At 38.9% G+C, this 23,100-nt stretch overlaps 1 protein-coding gene across 3 annotated transcripts in view; it reads right to left on the bottom strand.

The window, feature by feature from the left end:
- Positions 1-23,100, bottom strand: part of RGS7 (regulator of G protein signaling 7) — a 572,799-nt gene that overhangs the window by 114,686 nt on the left and 435,013 nt on the right. For all 3 annotated transcript variants that reach the window (XM_064276719.1, XM_010591043.3, XM_010591044.3), the window contains exons 5-6: positions 15,538-15,644; positions 12,533-12,584 (exon numbers count right to left, since the gene is read on the bottom strand). In XM_064276719.1, coding sequence (XP_064132789.1) covers positions 12,533-12,584; positions 15,538-15,644 — 159 coding nt within the window. The remainder of the gene's footprint in view (positions 1-12,532; positions 12,585-15,537; positions 15,645-23,100) is intronic.

Below are 23,100 nucleotides of genomic sequence, written 5' to 3' on the forward strand. Positions count from 1 at the left end.
TCAAAGGCAGAAATCTTGTGAGAACACAGTGCAGTTCCACTGAGTTCTGGCTTGTACAGGTTTCACTGTATATTCATAAATATTATATATATATATATATATATATATAGCCTGTAGGGTGTCACTTAATTGATATCACTGAGTTATTTTTTCTATCTGAAATTTACTTAGGGTAAAATAATGGAGCCATAGAGTCTTTTACCCTACGTAAATGTTTCATGGAAACCCTGGTGGCGTAGTGGTTAAGTGCTACAGTTGCTAACCAAAAGGTCGGCAGTTCCAACCCACCAGGCACTCCTTGGAAACTCTATGGGGCAGTTCTACTTTGTCCTATAGGGTCAATGGCAATGGGTTTGGTTTTTTGGTTTTAAATGTTTTATAACAGAATTATTTATGACTGAGCTCAAAATTATAACATAGATGTGAAAATATTATTTCAATAGTATGCGTGTTGAGTACTGTAGAAGGAGGACTAAGTTAAGACCCTCTGCTTATTGCTACTCTATCTCCCTATCATTTCACTGTCAAATATTTGGGAAAGCAGTTAAGCTTATTGCTGCCTTTGTTCCTTCTCTTCCCATTCCCTTGCTGAAATCTGATTTCCCTGTATTTCCTTCTCGTTGTCTTTAGCTGGTTCTTCTTCCCATGGCTTCTCCTTAAGTGCTGATATTCTCTGGGGTTCCTACCTCTTTGTCTCACTCTATATGACTCGACGGCACTGGGTTTGGGTAAACGTCCTTCCTGAATGACCTTATCCACAATCATGGCTTTAACTACAAGCTAGATACTAATACTAATGACTCAAACCACCACCCGTCTGTCAGTCTGTCGTACTGTGTGGTATTCTGTGTGTTACTATGATGCTGGAAGCTATGCCCTAGTATTTCAAATACCGGCAGGGTCACCCATGGTGGACAGGTTTCAGTGGAACTTCCTGACTGAGACAGACTAGGAAGTAAGGCCTGGAAATCTGCTTCTGAAAATAGCCAATGGAAACCCTATGGGTCACAACAGAATATTGTCTGATATAGTGCTGAAAGATGAGTCCTAAGTTGAAAGACGCTCAAAATACACAGTGGACTGGAGCATACAACAATTGTGAAGATGGTACAGCACCAGACAACATTTTATTCCATGGCATATGGGGTTGCCTTGAGTTGGAGCCAACTCGATGGTAACGAACACACACACAACGATTCAAAATCTTCATGTCCAACATCAAACCTCTCTCATTTACTCCAGAACTGCAGAGCCAACTGCATGTGTAACTATAAGTCTTATAAGAACCATCATGACATGCAAATCTAACTGTGAAACATTCATGACTAATAGACCATGAATGAGAGGCAAGTCTGGTAGCATGAGAAAAGAATAAAACTCAGTCAGAAATCTTGGGTTCCAATCCTGCCTTGTTTTTAGCGACAGGGTAAGTTCTTATCTCTCTGACCCTTTGTTTTTTCATTTGTAAAATGTGGCTAATAACATTTTAAAGATTTACTAAAAAAAAAAAAATATATATATATATATTTTTTTTAAAGATTTACTATAAGGGATTAAATCAGATAATGTATATAAAAGTGTGAGGTAAACTGTTGAACTGTTCTTCAAACTCCAGATATGTTATTATTTAGAATGTAGTTGGAAATACAGGAATGACCATTCAAAATTAGATAAGACAGAAAACCACCAGGAGCACAAACAAATGTCAGCTGAATCTGGCCTGGTAAACTAAACAAATAATCGCTGGGTCTGGTTTTGAAACTTTCATGTGCATCTGGAAGAGTTTATTGATGATGTCAATTCTTGGGCTGGAGTCCCAGATTCAGCCGATAGGGAAAGGGGCCCAGGAGTCTGCATTTAAAAACCACCCATGTTGGTAGCAGGTAGGTCAGGTCACGCTTTGAAAGACAATACAAGGAAGGAAAACCTATTGTGGTCGAGTCGATTACTATCCCTAGAGACCCTAGAGGACAGAGTAGAACTGCCCCATAGGGTTTTCAAGGAGCGGCTGGTGGATTCAAACTTCCGACCTTTTGGTTAGCAGTCATAGCTCTTAATCATTGCACCACTAAACCAGTCCTCAAAACTCCATTCTAGGGACTTCCAAAGGTATTTGAACTAGTTCTCTCTTGAGACACATGTTACTTTGAAATCTGAAATTTCTACCAAAGGCAATCATCCTTGCCCCCAACACACACACAAACATACATACTACATTTGTACATATATGTATCATGGTTCAATTAATGAACTATATCTATTTTTTCCTGCTCAATATATGAATAAATGATAATGTAAAGAAATAATAATACAGGCATTAATTGGACACTTGAGAATGAACTAGAGCCCCTGGATGGTGTGATGGTTAATGAGCTCAGCTGCTGAAAAAAAGGTTGAAGGTTTAAGTCCACCCAGAGGCACTAGAAAGAAAGGCCTGGTGATTTACTTCAAAAAACCAGTCATTAAAAGCCCTGTGGAGCACAGTTCTACTCTGACACGCATGGGGTCACCTTGAGTTAGAATTGACGCGATGACAGCGGTTTTTTTTTTTTTTTAAAAACAAGTTGCGTATCCACTGCTACAAAACATTATATATTTTCTCTTTCTTTGTTCATGTCTTTGCTGCTAGGAGACATAAAGAAAAGATTCCAAGCCTGCATGTTGTTGTTATGTGCCATCAAGTCAATTCTGAATCACAGGGGCTCTATGTACAACAGAATGTAACACTGCCAGGTCCTGAGCCACCCTCACAATCATTGCTATGTTTGAGCCCATAGTTGCAGCCTCTGTGTCAGTCCATCTCATTGAGGGTCTTCCTCTTTTTTGCTGACCCTCTACTTTACCAAACATAATGTCCTTCTCCAGGCAGAAACTAGTAGCCCACGTCATTAGGTATACTCTTTTCAGCAGGCTTGTTTCACTGCTTGGGGAGACAAGTAGCAAGACACTTCCAAGCTACTGGTGCAGTAAATTGATGAAGTTATTTTTTAGTAAAACAGAGATCATTTCTAGAAATTATGAACTAGGGATGCATTTCAAAACTATTAGTGGGAACTTAATTTTATTTTATAGACACCATTTTTAAGAATATTTTCCATCTAGACAACTACGCGTATACTGTATGTAGGGACAATGCAATTATAATACATTTATAGGTGTAAATAATATCCATATACACATACATATACATACACACACATATATGTATGTATGCATTTGTCTCTATGTAAATATTTGGTAAGAGAGTAAATCAAGTGTTTTAATATTTGCATAAATAACCCTGTAAAGAGCGTGATTAGCAAGTTAATGTTCCAACATTTGTTTCCCTTTTGTCAAACCTTTTCATAACTTACTCCTTTCCACTAGGATGTTTTGTGTCTCGAAATGATAAAGGCTTGGGAACCTCTATAGAGGAGAATTATATTGTGCCATATAGCATACCATAAATGCTTTAGTTCATTTTAACAAATGGTTTTAGCCAAGTAGTGAGTTCTCGCTGTTATTTTAGGTAAATATTTTTGGCTTTGCTTTCAAGGACATTGATTTTTGTTAAAACTGGTTTTACAAAAATAGTTTACAAAATAAATTACTAGTAATTACAAAAATAAATCCAAACAATAAATACTAGTAATTAAATATAAGTAAAATAAATATGGCTAGTAATTAAATCTAAGTAAAATAAATATGGCTTTTTTTTTTTTTTAAGAGGTGTATGGGAATCCATCATTTTTACAAATTATGAAATTAGACTCCTGCAACTTGGCAGACTCAATGGAGGTCTTAAATTTTGTTTATTTGGTGTTTTAACATTTTAATTGTCCCCAGATCATCTGTAATTTTGAATGATGATGAGACATTCCTGGTAAGAGGCAATGTTTTCTTTTTCTTCCTGGATCCATCTTTGATCTTCTTCCAGGGCACATCAATTTAGAAACACCCATTGATCCTGATTACTTTGGGAAACAAATGTTGGAACATTAACTTGCTAATCACGCTCTTTACAGGGTTATGGCAGAAGATATATAAAGTCTAAACACATGCAAGGCTTATGTCTCCATGGATCCTGATTAGGTAAATACACCCTTGTTTTGTGTCTAAGCCCTTTGATCACGCTCTGCCAAGTCAGGGTGCCAGGTTTCTCTCCCATTCTGTTTTAGGGCAGTTCCAAAGATACAGGGAAATCAAAGGGGAAGTAACAACCACAAAAGAGACATTTTCCATGATACTAATGGTTGAATTTCAGACACTTGCTGAAGCCCAGTGGGAAGGAATGACACAGGAGGAGAAACAACCAACTTTAACTTTCCCACTACTCTCAGATATTTACTCGAAGACTATCCCATGAACAAAAACTATGAAAACAAGCAAACAAAACAACAAAACAAAAATAAAAGCAAAGAAGAAACAAATCAAGCAAATACGAATATTATGCTTAGTCATGCTTGGCTCATATTCCCTTCCTTTGTGAAAATCTACTCTCTAGAACACGGTTTTAGGAGCCACACAGTGGCTGCAACAATGGGCTCAAAGGTAGCAATGACTGCAAGGATGGTGCAGGACTGGGCAGTGTTTTCGCTCTGCTGTATATGAGTAGGAACTGACTAGATGATTTCTAACAACAATATACCTGCCTTTAAAAATAGACACAGCAGGGATGGGTTGCTGAAAAGAACAGGTGTTGGGGAGTAAGTAGAGAAACTGCTCTTTGAACTGTTGGTAGGAATGTAAAATGGTACAGCCACTGTGGAAACAGTTGTTGTTTCCTCAGAAAATTAAACAGAATTACCATATGATCCAGCAATCCCAATCCCAACTACATACCTGAAAGAAATGAAAGCAGGGACACAGATACTTTTACACAAGTGTTCATTACAGCACTATTTGCAATAGCCAAAAGGTGGGAACGGCCTAAATGTCCATCCACAGATGAATGGATGAACCAAATGTGGTACACACACACAATGGAATATTACTCTGCCATAAAGAAAAATGAAGTCCTGATACATGCTACGACATGGATTGACCTTGACATCATTATGCTGAGGGAAATGAGTCAGACACAAAAGGACAAACGTATAATCCTACTTATATGAAATATCTAGAATAGGCAGTTACGTAGGGACCAACATTCATTAGTGGTTACCAGGGGTGGGCGAGAGGAAGAGGGGGAGTAGGGACTCATAGCTTAGGGGACACTGATCTTCTACAAAGGGTGCTGGAAAATTTGAGAACAGATAACGGTGGTTGTTGAACAACATGATAAACATAATTAACAACACTTTTGTAAACGTGAAGACTGCTGAAACAGCAACTGTTTTGTTAGATATACATTTACCACAATAAAAAAAAAAAGTGAAAAAAAATGACGTTAAATGACAAAGGCTTAGGAAGTTCTACAGAACACTATTAAACAGCACTAAAGAGGTTCCATTAAAGCTCTTGTCAAAGAAGCAACTGTGAAAATTAAGTGACAAAGAGAATCAAGCTGGGAACCTCTCCCCCCTCAACAGCACACAATTTTAGTTAATGGGATAGACATATTAGAAAGCACTGCTACATTTTGGTACAAGAAATAAACAGTCCCTTTTTAGAAATATGAAATTCTTCCATTTTTCCCAGCATCTTGAATTCTGTTTTCAGCGTTTTATAGCATGCTGAATTCTCAGTTTTCAATGTTTTATTATAGATCTTAGAATTATTAGTGTATCAGTGTACAAAGATAATGGTATTATTATTTTGTCAGCTATTCAAGATTTAAGACACAGTTCCAAAACCGCATATGCTATTAATTTTGTTTTACTTATGTGTTTATTTCAAAGTTATTCTGAATTGTTTCAATATGTATTTGATCTTTCTATTTGACCATCCCCCATGTGTCTGTCAGTTTGTCGTACTGTGGGGGCTTGTGTGTTGCTGTGATGCTGGAAGCTATGCCACCGGTATTCAGACACCAGCAGGGTCACCCATGGAGGACACGTTTCAGCTGAGCTTCCAGACTAAGACAGACTAGGAAGAAGGACCCAGCAGTCTACTTCTGAAAAGCATTAGCCAGTGGAACACTGTCTGATATAGTGCTGGAAGATGAGTCCTCCAGGTTGGAAGGCACTCAAAAGATGACTGGGGAAGAGCTGCCTCCTTAAAGTAGAGTCGACCTTCATGACGTGGATGGAGTAAAGCTTTTGGGACCTTCATTTGCTGATGTGGCACGACTCAAACTGAGAAGATACAGCTACAAACATTCATTAATAATTGGAACCTGGAATGTATGAAGTATGAATCCAGGAAAATTGGAAGTTGTCAAAAATGAAATGGAATGCATAAACATCAATATCCTAGGCATTAGAGAGCTGAAATGGACTGATATTGGCCATTTTGAATCAGATAATCACGTAGTCTACTATGCTAGGAATGATAACTCGAAGAGGAATGGTGTTGCATTCATTGTCAAAAAGAATATTTCAAGATGTATCCTGAAGTACACCCCTGTCAGTGATAGGATAATATCCATACGCCTACAAGGAAGGCAAGTTAATACGACTACTATCCAAATTTATGCACTACCCACTAGGGCCAAAGATGAAGAAATAGAAGATTTTTATCAGTTGCTGCAGTCTGAAATTGATTGAAAATGCAATCAAGATGCATTGATAATTACTGGCAATCGGAAAGCGAAAGTTGGAAACAAGAATGATCAGTAGTTGGAAAATATGGCCTTGGTGATAGAAACAATGCCGGAGATCGAATGATAGAATTTTGCAAGACCAACAACTTCTTCATTGCAAATACCTTCATTCACCAACATAAACAGCAACTATACACATGGACCTCGCCAGACGGAACACACAGAAATCAAATTGACTACATCTGTGGAAAGAGAAGACAGAAAAGCTCAATATCATCAGTACGAACAAGGCCAGGGGCCAACTGTGGAAGAGACCATCAATTGCTCATATGCAAGTTCAAGCTAAAACTGAAGAAAATCAGAGCAAGTCCACGAGAGCCAAAATAATGACCTTGAATATATCCCCCGTGAATTTAGAGACCATCTCAAGTAATAGATTTAATGCATTGAACACTAGTGACTGAACACCAGATGAGTTGTGGAATGACATCAAGGACATCATCCAAAATGAAAGCAAGAGGTCATTGAAAAGACAGGAAAGAAAGAAAAGACCAAGATGGATGTCAGAGGAGACTCTGAAACTTGCTCTTGAGTGTCGAGCAGCTAAAGCAAAAGGAAGAATTGATGAAGTAAAAAAACTGAACAGATGATTTCAAAGGACATCTCCAGAAGACAAAGTAAAGTATTATAATGATTTGTGCAAAGAGCTGGAGATGGAAAACCAAAAGGGAAGAACATGCTTGGCATTTCTCAAGCTGAAAGAAATGAAGAAAAAATTCAGGCCTCGAGTTGCAATAGTGACAGATTCCATGGGGAAAATATTAAACAACACAGGAAGCATCAAAAAAAGATGGAAGGAATACAGTCATTATACCAAAAAGAATTAGTTGATGTTCAGGCATTTCAAGGGGTGGCATGTGATCAGGAACCGATGGTGCTGAAGGAAGAAGTCCAAGCTGCTCTGAAGGCATTGGGGAAAAACAAGGCTCCAGGAATTGATGGAATATCAATTGAGATGTTTCAACACACAGATGTAGGGCTGGAGGTGCTCATTCGTCTATGCCAAGAAATATGGAAGACAGCTTCCCGGCCAACTGACTGGAAGAGATCCATATTTATGCCTATTCCCAAGAAAGGTGATCCAACTGAATGTGAAAATTATATCACACACAAGCAAAATTCTGCTGAAAATCATTCAAAAACGGCTGTAGCAGTATATCAACAGGGAACTGCCAGAAATTCAGGCTGGTTTCAGAAGAGGACTTGGAACCAGGGATATCATTGCTGATGTCAGATGGATCCCAGCTGAAAGCAGAGAATGCCCGAAGGGTGTTTACCTGTGTTTTATTGACTTTGCAAAGGCGTTCGACTGTGTGGATCATAACAAACTATGGATAACACTGCCAAGAATGGGAATTCCAGAACACTTAATTGTGCTCATGAGGAACCTTTACATAGACCAAGAGGCTCAAGGGGTGGTTGTTTGGACAGATCAAGGGGATACTGATTGGTTTAAAGTCAGGAAAGGTGTGCGCCAGGGTTGTATTCTTTCACCATGCCTATTCAATCTGTATGCTGAGCGAATAAAACAAGAAGCTGGACTATATGAAGAAGAACGGGGCATCAAGATTGGAGGAAGACTCATTAACAACCTGTGTTATGCAGATGACACAGCCTTGCTTGCTGAAAGTGGAGAGGACTTGAAGCACTTACTAATGAAGATCAAAGACCACAGCCTTCAGTATGGATTGCACCTCAACATAAAGAAAACCAAAATCCTCACAACTGGACCAATGAGCAACATCATGATAAATGGAGAAATGATTGACATTGTCAAGGATTTCATTTTACTTGGATCCACAATCAACAGCCATGGAAGCAGCAGTCAAGAAATCAAAAGACGCATTGCATTGGGTAAATCTGTTGCAAAGGACCTCTTCAAAGTGTTGAAAAGCAAAGATGTCACCTTGAAGACTAAGGTGCGCCTGACCCAAGTCATGGTATTTTCAATCACATCATATGCATGTGAAAGCTGGACACTGAATAAGGAAGACCGAAGAAGAACTGACGCCTTTGAATTGTGGTGTTGGCAAAGAATATTGAATATAACATGGACTGCCAGAGGAAAGAACAAATCTGTCTTAGAAGAAATAAGTCTGAATGCTTCTTAGAGGCAAGGGTGGCGAGACTGCGTCTTCCATACTTTGGACATGCTGTCAGGAGGGATCAGTCCCTGGAGAAGAACATTATGCTTGGCAGAGTGCAGGGTCAGAGGAAAAGAGGAAGACCCTCAAGGAGGTAGATTGACACAGTTGCTGCAACAATGAGCCCAAGCACAACAACGATGGTAAGGATGGCTCAGGACTGGGCAGTGTTTCGTTCTGTTGTGCATCGGGCCGCTATGAGTCGGAACCGGCTCGACGGCACCTAACCACAACAACATCTGACCATAGATTCCTTATCATTCCTCCTCAAAACATAAAAGTTTGAATATAGCACGTTTTCTACCAATGTTAACTGACTGACATAAAGTCTGTCCCTTAAGAAAAGTTACTATTGATTTCAAAGCTTCTGTCATTTATTTTCGGGGCTAATGGTGGTTCAGTGGTAGAATTCTCCCCTTCCATGCAGGAGACCCAGGTTTAATTCCCGGCCAAGGCACCTCATGTGCAGCTACCACCCATCTGTCAGTGGAGGCCTGCATGTTGCTGGGGTGCTGAATAGGTTTCACTGGAGCTTAGACTCAGTGGCCTAGGGGCTAGGGGAAGGCACTTCTTACCAGTGCAGCCTGGGTTCGATTCCTGGCCATGAAAGTTTTTTTTTTTTTTTTTTTTCCTAGACTAAGAAGGACTAGGACGTAAGGTCATGATTTACTTTCGAAAACCAGCCAATGAAAATCCTGTGGATCATGATTCATTGTGCACGAAGGCATCAAGAGTAAAAGCCAGCTTGACGACAGCTAACAAAGCATAATTATTTTATGTTGGCATACGATTGCCATGATACACCAACAAGAATACTTTCATTTTGCTGCTTTGTTAATATCATCTATAAAAATTGTATATTTCTCTAGATCTTTTTTATATTACTTCAGCGTGGCTTTGACAGATAGCACTTAGTGTTGTCTGGTCCCTTAGAGGTCACCAAGTAGAATCTCTCTCCCTAGGCTTGAAAACCTCTAGTAACTTCCTGGAGAAAAGACAGGCCTTTGGTTGGATATTTACTGAAGCAAGAATCATCACCTTACAAGAAAAGTTTCTGGACAGTTTTCATTGTTAGAAAGTCTTTATGTTGAGAACACATCTTTTTTGCAACTGTCACCTGTTGGTTTTGGCACATCCCTGAAAGCACTCCAGACAAGTCTATCTACCGTCTACATACAAGGTGCATTTCCTTTCTAAATCCTCCTTTTCTGGCTAAATATTCCTGGATACTTCCAATTGTCTTCATTTTACCTGGTTTTCAGGCTGGTTGTCATAATCTTGACACAAGCCACCTTCTCAGTAATGGTCATGTAAGATGGCACCAAGAACCAAATGTACTACTATCAGTTGCATTATGATTAGGGTGAGGTGACAAGGCACTTGCCTCAAAAGCAACATTAAGAGAGTACCCAAAACTCAGTAATCCAAATGAATAGTATTTTAATGCAATATATAAAAAATAAAAATGAATGCCAAAATATCCATGGTGAACTATCGAAAAGTTAAATACAACAGAATCCAGTGGGGCCAAGATCTGGGTGATGAGAATGAGATAAGTCATTCAAGTACAGGCTCAGGTCCTGTCTAAATGAGCAGTAATTGTGAATCCTCTAACGTATTTATGAAAAACACAAAAAAGGGAAACGAAGAATCATTGAGAATAAAAATTTGCTTTTCCACAAGGCACAGACGCTGTTTATCTGTCTGCAGTAATGATAATAAGCACAGAAACATTAATTTCCATTTATTGAGCATGGGAGAGGCTCAACACCAATTTCTTTAGACATATTAATTTGAATTCTTCCGACAACTTTTGAATGTCAATATTATTATTCCTGTTTTAAAAGTGAGCAAACTGAGGCTCAGAGACAGCATGTGCCCCAGCCAAAGTCACACAGTTGGTACATGGTTGTGACAGTATTTGAAGTCAGGTCTGTCAGCGTCTAATACCTGGGTCTTTTGCCAAGAGTTACCTCTCAGCTATACTAGTATTCTCTCCACTAGAACGGTATACTCTATAGTGACTTGATCCCCAGGCTCTACCTCAGTGTAGAGGAATGCTCTAGAACATTCTCTAGCTCAGACCCACAAATCAGCAGTTGTTTTGTTCTAACTCCTTATTCAAAGTGCCTCAGTTTTGAGGAATGTGTGGCCTGGATGCAGAAATTGGCACTCCTGCTATTGGAAAGGATTTATCTACCCTGTATATTAGTTTAATTTAGTTCTTAGGTGGCACAAATGGTTTGCGCTTTTCTAGTAACCTAAATGCTGGCGGCTTGAACCCACCCAGCAGCACTGTGGAAGAAAGGTTTGGTGATCTGCTCCCAAGATTACAGCCAGGAGAACCCTATGGAGTAGTTCTACCATGTAACACATGGGGTCGCCGTGAGTCAGAAACAACTTGATGGTAATGGGTTTGATTTGGATCGCCATGAGCCATAATAGACCTGACAGTGTTTCTCTCTCTCTCTCTCACACACACACACACACAATCAGTTTACCAGCATTTTTGTTTTTAGATTTTTTTTTCCAATGTTTGAATCCTTTGACTAGCACCTGACTACTCTTGGATGAATTGTTAAATTCAAGTTCCTGAAACGATGAAAACATGGGGCACAGACTCTACACCTATGGTTTTCTTACAAAGATGTTCCTCTAGGATCAATGCTAAAGAAAGCCGAATTGCTGTGGTGCTTCTCACTGTCTTTGCAGATACTGGCCCTTCTGTCTAAAATGCCTTCCCTGGCTTGTGGCCTGAAAAATGCCCTTTCCCGTTCAAAATCCAATTCAAATGCCAGAAGTTCATCTGTGAAATCATTCTGGAATCCCACAATAAAGTCAATCTTTCATTTCTCTAAACAGCCACATAATTTTGCACATACCTCTGTTATATTTACACTAAGTTCCCCAGTAACTGCTTCTGTAGAGGTCTGTTTACTCATCTAGCCTATAAGCTACCCAGTGCCCAGCACTTGCTACAGCATCTGGCATGGAAGAAAGTTCTCAATAAATATTTGTAGAAATGATACTGAAAAACCCTGCCATGTTATCTTTGTAAACTATAGCCTTCGGGAAGATTTAAGACCAGTATTTACGAGGGGTGGCTTATTTTCTTCCTGAAGCCCTTAACTGAAATCACAACTATTGAACCGAGTCTATTCTAAGTTCACTGAAAGTGATTCATTAGTTTAAATTTCACATTAGTATATTTTTTCTCTTCCTGCAACTTGGCCTGTCCATCTTTAGCATAACCATCAGCTTACGGAATCACCGGATGCGTCATATAACAGTGAGTAATAATGAGAAAGCGGAATCTAGAGAAGCCAAAGAACTTAGCAAAAATCATGTGGGTACTCAGGAAGAGGTGAGGCAGAATTCTGGCTCTCTGGGTCTTTGTTACTCTTTCTAGTAGACCACGATACTATTAAAAATAGTTACATTTTTAAGCTTGTCTATAGCTTTTTAACCTTTCCAGAGTTTTGTCTTTGATAGTTAGAGAGCGCACTATATCACTGAAAAAGTTGCCTCCAGTTTTGGGAAACACCTTCCAAACAAGATCATTCATAAATTCAATGGTAGAAATATTGTCCCATATTGAACAGTGTGGTTTCCTTGTCTTAGTGACAAATTAAGCAACAAAACACAAGTACACACTCATCCAGGCATAATGGCTTTCTATAATAAAATAATGAGAATTTGCACTGACCGTAGTCTGTATTTTCCGGCTCCCAACAGTTTGATGGCCAAAAGTATGGCGTCTGTGGATCCAAAGAAGTGAAACTCAGGTTAGACAACTAAAAAATTAACAGAGCTTCTGATTTATTCTTTGTTTTTATCTTCAACAATTATACAGAATAGTCGCTAATAATTTGTTTTTAATCCAGAACAAGTGCCCTGAGAGACAATGGAAGGTTTTTTTTGTTTCTCTCTACATTTGCTCTGCCAAGAAATTGTTCAGCCTCTAAATTTGTGCAGAGCCAGTAGGTATTTAAAATGACATACTTTTCCTGCAATTTTATGTCAACTGACAAAAAGGTGAAGGGTCTGATTTCGTTATTCAAACAAAGGGTACTGATCCACAGAGAAGGCTGAAAGTAGAGTATTCTATTCAGTCAATGTCAGGGCAAAACATGTTTAAATACAACAAATCACCCTTGTTCATACGTATCTTGACACTGCCTTCGGTAGATCCAAAACTCCAACTGTCAAAATCTCTCCCTGAGATTTGTAAGTCATTTGTCTAGTTCTGTTAATTATATAAAGCAGCTCTCAACATTACCCAATTAGATGAAAACATTTTCTTCTCAGTTACTATTCCAAGTTTTTAAACTGCATAAACCAGAGATCATTAAAAAATAATAATAATGTCTTAGCTGATTGATTTGATTAACAAAAGGCAGAATTCTGAATCCGTAAAATTCTACAAACTGATTGACTAAGCTACAAAGAAAATGTTTGACCAGGAAAGACCCTATTATTATCATTAGTAGTTCGTTTTTCTAAAAGCATTTTTCTAGCCCTGCTAGTTGGACATGATTGGCTCCGAACTACGAACGAACTATAAATACCTGTCGACTCTAGCAAGTTTTATTCCCTAGACTGGGATGATGCCAGGGCTCAATGGAGCAGCGGCTGCAGGCATCAGTGTTGTGAGATTAATTACATTTATTAGTTAATTATATTAATCATCTGTGTGCCACAAGCACACCTGCAGTAATCTTGGTCACATATAAACAATATATTTGGTAATCACCAATCATTCTTATTAAAATGTTAATCTTACCCATAAAAAAACCCATTGCCATCAAATCAATTCTGACTCATAGCCTTAGGACCAAAAATTACTCTAATTTAGTAATAAGCTGTTTTAAGCTACCATTACTTTGAGTTTAACCGCACAAAGAATAAAGCTCCATTGTTCTAAATTCTTTTTGAATTAATTAATTTACCTAATTTAAATTGCTTGAATACTTAGATCAGTATCACCCTTTTCAGGAGACTGCTTTGTCTCTTATTCAGTGCAAAAACTTCCGAGGATTATTTGTCTTGGGATATAAGAGTCCTAAGGAAGTGGAGGGGTCCCTGGGGGGTAAAAACAGTTATGTGCTGGGCTACTAACTGAAAGGTTGGAAGTTCAAGTCCACCCAGAGGGACCTGGGAAGAGAGGCCTAGTGACCTACTTCCAAAAAAATCAGCCATTGAAAAGCCTGTGGCGCACAGTTCTACTCTGGGGTTGCCATGAGTCCAAGTCCATTCGACAGCGATTAGTAAGGAAGTGGAAGTGAGACTTTTAGGAGAACAATGATCTTTCAGAAGAAAATTTTCTGAAGTATAGCCCCTCTCTGTTTTCCTAAGCAAGTTCTTAGGCACCCAAAGTACTACTCAGTCGTATATAACCAAAACCAAGCCCGTTGCCATCGAGTTGATTCAGACTCATAGCGACCCTATAGGACAGAGCAGAACTACCCCACAGGGTTTCCAAGGAGCTACTGGTGGGTTCGAACTGTTGATCTTTTGGTTCACAGTTAGCAGCCTAACTCTTAACCACTGCACCACCAGGGCTCCATTTAGTTGTATATATATGTATGTGTATGTGTGTGTATGTATACATATGAAACAGCTGTCATCGAGTCGACGCCAACTCATGGTGACATGTGTGTCAGAGTAGAACTGTGCTCCGTAGGGTTTTCAATGGCTGAGTTTTCAGAAGTAGATCACCAGGCCTTTCTTCGAGGAGCCTCTGGTAGATTCAAACCGCCAACCTTTCGGTTAGTAGTTGAGTGCATTAACTGTTTCCACCACTAGGGGCATACTACTTGGATTTAGAGCTTTTAATAGTATTCAGAAGAGGTGAGCAGAATGGTCCAATGTCTGAAAGTTGGACAGTGGGGAAAATCCTCTGGAAAATACCTGTAATAAATAATTCACAGTTTGAATTCTGATATTATATGTGCTTTAATTTTATAAGCTATAACCCACTAATCAGCTAGTAATAAATCATAAAGTCTAATAAAATGTAGCATACACCTCGGGTAAATCACTGTGAAGTCCAGTATCAATGCATGCACAATGACCGAAATTAGAGTCCGTGACCATTTACTGAAAGAATAATTGCGTCTGTCTCATTTGAAAATGATCTAGGATGACTTTTATCAGTTTGCAAGTTTTCTAAGATGTCTTCTGCCTCAAGTGAATATGCACATACAAAGTAGTGTGCTTGTTAGTCTCCACAGGCTTGCAGAAGGGCCTCAGGTACCAACATGCAAAGAGTTTGAATAATTAGCTCTCTTTTACCCTGCAGCGTCAAGCATCCCTCTCAGAATTTACTTGGTCTGAAGATGGTTCTGGATTCTAGGCAGTGGGCAGAATAGTTACATCTCCGTTTCTCCCTGATAGCTAAAAGCAATTTAAAGATGGAGATCCTCCCATCTTCCTGAATTCCATTAGGTCACTTTCTGAATTTCCCTTAAGCTTTTCATTTAAATAGAACTGTAATCATCATGCAATTTAGCTCTCCACGAATCATCTTGACTAAGCACGCTCCATCTTTTTTTGGATTTATTGCTTTTTCTGTCTTAAATTTAACATTAATTAGTTTCTAACTAGCCGAAGTCAAAGTAAAATGTTATTTTCAAACGTTCTGAAAAGAAAAACGACAAGCAAAATGCTGGCTTCTATTTTACTATTAAAGAACACTTTCATTAAACTTACTTGAAACCGGTAAAAGGTGCCATCATCCTTTAGTGTGAGGACATGATCTGAGATTGGAAAGAAATAGCCGTGGGCAGCCATTAACGTTCCCAAATGAAGCGCCTCCACTGTTTGTGAAAACAAAAAAGAACACAGAAAAGCCTTAATTCTTTACCTTTTTATTATGGACTTAGAGGAGTATAACATTTTTTTTTCTGGTTCCCTCTGAGCATATGGTTGCAGTTGAGTTCTCGACATCCTGAAAACCTTGTGTTCTATGTTTTCTTTCAGCTTTTACGGAAGGTACTAAGACGATTGGGCTCCTGGGTAATTAGTGAGTGAATGTGCAGGAACCACACAGCCCACCCTCACCCCATGAAGACCAGCCATGAGAACACAGAGTTGTGGACACTGAAACTGGAAGGCTATTTTGAAATCACAGAATCTGGTCCCCCCATTTTTATAGACAGTACGTGTTTTGCTATATGTTAATGTTCTTCTACAAACACTTCTATTTGCCATTTATATAGCAATTTAAAGTTGTAAAGTGTTTTGACTCACATTGCCCCCTGTCCTCTATCATGAATGTCTAATATTATTAGTGATTTTACTAAAGAAACAGATCACTATTATGTGATGTTGACAGAGTATGTTGATGTATCTAGGACCAATAATGCTGCCCTAAGTGAGCCTCCCACATAATGGTCATTAAGGCCCCCACCCATCTGTCATTCTGTTTACTGTGGTGGCTTGCATGGTCCTGTAGCTTCGTATAGCTGGAAGCTATACCACCAGTATTTCAACTACCAGCAGGGTCACCAACAGTGGACTGGTTCAGCAGAGATTCTAGTCTAAGATAGACTAGGAAGAAAGGCCTAGTGATCTACTTCCAAAAATTAGTCAGTGAAAACCTTATAGATCACAACAGAACACTTTCTGACTTGCTTGCTTTGGACATGTCACCAGGTAGGCTCAATTGTTAGAGCTGAAGATCATGTTTGGTGAAGTAGAGGGCCGGTAAGGTTAAGGGAGACCCTTGGTGAGATGGACTGGCACAATGGCCACAACAATAAACTTGAACATGCAGTGATCGTGAGGATGATGCAGGGCCAGGCAATGTATCATTCTGCTGTGCACAGGGTTGCTATGAGTTGGAGTGAGTCAATGATAGCTATCTAATTATCTCTAAATGAGCCTATAGTACTACGATTGATTGTCTGGAATACTCTAACTCTTACTACTCCATAGTGAGTATCCTAGATATAACTATGAAAAGATTTAGTTGACATTTATAAAACTACATTTTCCCAATATTGTTGGAACATAATGCTGCAGTACTCATGCTCTTTCTATGAAAAAAAACAAAGCAAAACAAAAACCCTTTGTCGTGTAGTCGATTCTGACTCATAGCTACCCTATAGGACAGAGAAGAACTGCCCCATAGAGCTTCCAAGGAGCGCCTGGTGGATTAGAACTACCAACCTTTTTGTTTGTAGCTGTAGCACTTAACCACTGCGCCACCAGGGTTTCCACTCTTTCTACAGTAGCCACCAATCTCTTATAACAAAAGGGTTAATAAAATTGGCCAATAGAGTTATTACTGCATTTGTGAAGGGACAATGTAACATTTGCTAACTTGAAGACTAGAAAATATAAAACTATGCGCAAGAGTTTCCTAGTCCAACGAAATCATATGTGTATGTAAAAACACAAAATAAAAAGTTAGATTTACTTATCAGTTTGTGTATCTTTATATACAATTTGGAAACCCTGGTGGCATAGTGGTTAAGTGCTACAGCTGCTAACCAAGAGGTCAGCAGTTCCAATCCACCAGGCACTCCTTGGAAACTCTATGGGGCAGTTCTACTCTGTTTTATAGGGTCGCTATGAGTTGGACTCAAAGGCAGTGGGTTTTTGGTGGGTTTTTTATATGTGTAGATTTATATCTCTTTCTTAGACAAGCAGCTAAAATGATTCTTTAACTCTTGAGTTCTTTCAGCCATCAATTGTGGGGTGCTTTTATACTTCAGTAAGTACTGAGTCTCCAAGCTCCTTGCTATGGTACAGCTAAACGTAACAATCTCTTCCAGAACCCTATGCTATTAGTAATACATTGGCTATTACATTTTTTATCTGTCATGGGGCAGGATGATACCCCTTGTAATTGTTATCTACCATCTTGCACACATTTTAATTGGGAACTTCTTCTAATTCCACCTCTAACAGCATTGCTCTTGTTGATAATAAGGAACGAATGTCAATCATCCTCTCTGCCATGTCCCTGGAAGACTATTATTAAGTGTCCCAGTCATCTTTTCTTCCACACTCCTAATCAAGATCCTCCCTGCATAGAACTTTCTCTTTCTACAAAGGAGCAGACTTTTCATCAATTATATATATTTTTCCATCATTTCCACATCCTTTCAGTTCAATGTCAAGGCCCTCTCAAAGCATGCGCTGCTCAGAGCTACATACCCACGTATTCTGTGATTCTTGTGAAAATTCAGAAGCTAGTGTGGGGTTGTGGGAAGAACAAAAAGTTTGGAGACACCCACTAGCTATTGTCACTTAAATTCTCTGAGCCTCCTCCATCTATTAAGTAAAGGTAGTAAAACCACCTTGCCGGGTTGGTGTGAGAATTAAATAAGAACACATACGAAGAAGCTGGCATAGTCTCTAGTGCATAGTAGATAGTTAATATCTGGTAGCTATTCTGCCTTCATTATTTACACATTGAATGATTTTTATTATTTTTTTTCTAAAGTCCTCTCAGATCATCCACTTATAAAAATTTGCTTTCAATTAGGCTGAGTACCTGATCCAAGCCATGATTTCTCAATTGTCTCAAATGCATGTAAAAGTTGGACAGTGGAAAAGGAAGACAGAAAAATTGATGCATTGGAATGATGGTTTGGTCAAGAATATTGTATATATCACGGACTGCCAAAAGAACAAACAGTCAGTCTCAGAAGAAATACAACTAGAGTGCTCCTTAGAAGCGAGGATGGTGAGATTTTGACTCACTTACTTTGGACATATCATCAGGTAAGACCAATCCCTAGAAAAGGACATCATGGTTGGTAAGGTAGAAGGCCAATGAAAATGAGGGAAACCTTCAATGAGATGGATTGACACAACAGCTACAACGAAAGATATCAGCGAAGATGGTGCAGGATGGGGAAACACTTTGTTCGGTTATACATAAGGTTGCCATGAGTTGGAGCTGACTGGAGGGCAACTAAAAACAACAAATGCTGAGTTAGGGAATCTGACAGTCCTAAGTAGCATCAGCCATCAATCTTCATCTCTCATCCCCCCCCACCCCCCCTTTGTTTTTTTTGAATTGTCTTTAAAGAGCCTCTGGGTGGGTTTGGACCATCAAACTTTCAGTTAGCAGCCAAGTTCTTAACCTTTGTGCCTCCAAGGCTCCTTTTTCAAGGTTGTAAAAAAAGAAAACCAGACCCATTGCTGTCGAGTCTTCTGACTCACAGCGACCCTACAGGACAGAGTGGAATTGCCCTATAGTGTTTCCATGGAAGAAAAAAAAAAAAAGTTAAAATGGTAATGAAACCCCAGTCTCCTGCGGCTTCTCACTTCACCTTTGTTCGCAGCCCGCCAAACTGCCCTTTGCTCCAAGTCGCCCTTACCAGCCGAGGTCTCTAACGTGGTTTGTATTTAGCTCCAGATCTTCAGCATACGTGGGCCAGGATCTTGCCACATGCGCAGATCTGAAGAACCGTGTCTTTACCTGACCCTGGACCTGAATATCGCCGGAGGGGAAGATATTCTTGGGCAAACAGTACCACCCAAGCCCCTTTGCAAGGTGAGAAGTCCCACACAGTGGACTTCCTATGCAGCATGACTCAGCACCCGGATCTCCAGATTCCGGCATGGGAGAGCTCGGGGTGTGGGGTTTCGGGGCCAATCCCTGCCCCCTGGGGACTCAGGGTCTTAAAAGATCCCTGATGCCCTTGGGCAAAGATTGCATGGTCTTTCGGACATGAGGCCCCACGTTGCTCCTGGTCTGTGCAGACAATAAATTGCTACTTTCTGTTTCCCTTGTTTTGGCACCCATCGTATTTCGACTGGTGAATAGGACAGGACAAGAACCCAAGGAATTCAGTTATAGTTAAGAGGACCTGTGAGGATAACCGCCCCATAACACTCAGCAGGTACTTAGAGCCAGGGTCAGGTTCAGAGTCCGAGGATACTCCTGCCAGGGAGCACCAGTCAGAGCAGATATTACAACCATTACAGAATTAAAAGTCAGGGGGCTCACATATGCCATTACAGCCATCTTTATTCCTTTTATTCTCAGCATTCTATAGTCTAGGAAAATATTAACACTATTTTCTAGAGAGAGGAACTGAGTTACAGCACATGAGGAAGTTCGCAGGGTATAGATACGGAAGGGGAAACACAGGGGCCCAGAAAGATAAATGTAAAGAACTTTTGAACTCTAAGCATAGAAAGGAATGTGATTAGAATCAATCAAACAACTAAAAAAGCCAGCTGGGTTTTAAAGCATAGATGACAATTAGGAAAATGTAGTGAAAGCAAATACAGGGAAACTACAGAAAAGAAAGGCAGAAATGAATGGACATTATCTCACTAACTCTATTGCAGATCACACATTTCTAGAGGGCAAGGTCTTTATCTGCAGCTTTTTAGTCATTTAGGCCATAATTAGAACTTAGTAAATGTTTGCTGATAGGGATAACTACAGGATTATCCAGCAATTTCTAGCCCTCTTTTTTTGAGGTACAATACCCTATTTTTTTTAACTTGATCATACCACTCATTCTACCACCCCTTCAAGAGATTACTCAACCTCTATAATTTTATGAATAAGGTACATTTGTTTTGATAATTTTCAACATACCTTGAATTCAGTAGAAATGTATTTGTGGGTATTAATAAATTTAAAATATGATTTCTACATGACACATATACTTCAGATGTAGAAGTCAAATCAAACCATTTGACTTTATATTTAAGAGTATTGAACTGCTAACTGGGTCCCTGGGTGGAGCAAATGTTTTGTACTTGACTATAAACCTAAAGGTTGGCAGTTTGAACCCATCCAGGGATGCCACTGAAGAAAGGCCTGGCAATCTTCTGTAAAGATTACAGCCAAGAAAACTCTATGGAGCAGATGTACTCTAACACATGGGATCACTATGAGTTGAACTGAATCAATAGCATCAGGTTTGGTTTTTGGTTTTTGGACTTCTGGCTAATGTTTATAAAATAATTTTGAGACTTTTGGTCAAGTAGGAGAAATTGAGATTACAGAAGTTATGTGTTCCATCATGGGATGTCCAGAGAACTTACGGGCTCCAGGAAGTTGGGGTGACCTTCCTGCCTCACTTAAGACTGTAATCTTGGTGCTTACTGTTGAATCAATATTTGCTAAATGCATAAACAATTCAAATTCCTTACTCAAAAAAAATTTATGAGTAAATGACACTCCAAGGATATAAAAAACACAGTACGGCGTGAAGAAACACCAAACAAATTATTTTGTGTTTTGATGATAAGCAGTTTGTTCAGGTTTTTCAAGATAATGTAGGTATGTATTCATATTCTCTTTTCAAAATACCTTTATAAGCTTTCTAGATGGGGTTGTTGAGACATTTTGTTATCAGAAAAGATGAGAGTGACATTAATGGCCTAAATACCACTAAGAGACCTTACAGCTGGCTTGTGGTAGCATTTTCCATGTTAAATTGTTTATTGTTAGTGATAAACATGGGGACACATTTCCCATGATACCACTGCTTCTAGATCTCAGCATAGTCTTAGTCTAATAAGAACCTGGAGGACGGACCACTGACAGCCTTGGAACAAATTGTCGGAAGAGTTTAATGAATAATCCAGCAAGATTGCCCTCCTAATAATGGCACACCAGATGGTTCAGCAACATCACACAGCTTGGCAAGATAATCACTAATTAATCTTCTTGTATAAGTGTTGTTTGCTTCACCCACACAGCTAAATAAAGTTCAACAACAAAAAAAAAAAACCTATAATAAAATTCTCATTTATTTTTCGTTTGGCTATTCCAGCCATGAATAAATTGAGAAATAAAAATTCCACTTCCTAACAACCATTGCCATGTGAACCTACTGGAGCTTTGCTAAACTTCATGTGTTCATAGCATTATTTCAGGCTAATCCCTGAAGCTATAGAATTATCAGCCACCTTTAAAAGCACAGGGAATTGTACATGGCATAATTCAATTTTGACCACACTTGTTTAAAAAGTTATTAGAATGAAAATCATGTTAGAAAAGAAGGTTGAGTTTTCTGGAGTAAAGTGCTCTATATTTGCACGTATTTTCAAAGTCATTAATTTTTTTCTTGAAGCCTTGGTGGTGCAGTGGTTACGAGCGTACCTGCAGGGGCTCAACTCCTAGCAGCCTCAGCCCTTCCCAAATAGAAACCGTAATTTTGAAGTGACAGACAAATGCCTCTGGGCCAGAAAAATAATTATCAAAAACTATCTCCCTAAATCCTATATATCTTTCTATTTCTGTCATATCTGCTTCTATTTTACGTACATGTATTTAACAAATGTGCTCATTTTACTTCTCATCACAGGGTATACTTGATGGAGCAACTAAGAGTGGTGTATGGGGAGAAGCCTTTTAGAAGGAAGTCCACTCAAAATAGAAAAAATGACAGCTGATGATACAGAATCAATGAAAGAGAAAAGTTAAAAAGTAAGTTAGTAAATAGTAAAACACCAGGCATTCATCACAACTACTGTGAGTCATAACGGAAAGATTCTATTGGAGTTGTTATTCTCTATTTAAGAAGGCAGGGAGGTGGTCATTTTAAAAATACTTCGAAATACTACATTTTCTTTTAGGATTGATATCTGAAAGGGTAAGATTAGTCATGTGGAAAAATCACATATGTAGAACATTTTATTCTCCAAGATGTCCAAATAAAAATGAACTATTACTATACTTAGTTATTACTGAAGTAAGCCTATTTTCTCAATAGCAGGAGTTTCTATTTAACTTCCTTCTAGAAGTGTCTGGATTTTCATTCATTTATTTTTATTTTTTTACATTCTTCCCACGTAGAAAAATCAAGAGCCATCTGCTTTTTGTAAACAAAAATCATGATTAGAATTAAATAACAAAGTGAAATACAATAGACAAGACATGGGTTCTATTTGGGAGAAATAAAACTGAATTCTAATTTGAATAAACTTTGAGGGATGCACTAGGTGATTAATATAAAAACCAGTTGTCACTGAGTGGATTCCAACTCATGGCCATGCCATGTGTTTAGTTAGCTGATGCTTACAAAATGGTATGTTCAGTAGCACTTAATCTAGTCCAAAAGAAATTGGGAACACTTGTAGCTAGTGTTGATCTAGGGTTCCAGGTTGCATTAAACATTTCCAATTCAACACTACTTAAAGTCTTCCAGGGGATCAACTAGGGTCTTCTGTGTGCAGATGATGAATCTGCTCTGCAATATACCTACATTTATTCCCAAGCAGCAAAGAAATCTCCTAAAAGCCCAAAGACCAAGGTTACATCTGCCAGGGGTATCATCGTTATAGCCA

Source organism: Loxodonta africana, chromosome 25 (genome assembly GCF_030014295.1).
Source record: "Loxodonta africana isolate mLoxAfr1 chromosome 25, mLoxAfr1.hap2, whole genome shotgun sequence".
In the NCBI taxonomy this organism is placed as follows: domain Eukaryota; kingdom Metazoa; phylum Chordata; class Mammalia; order Proboscidea; family Elephantidae; genus Loxodonta; species Loxodonta africana.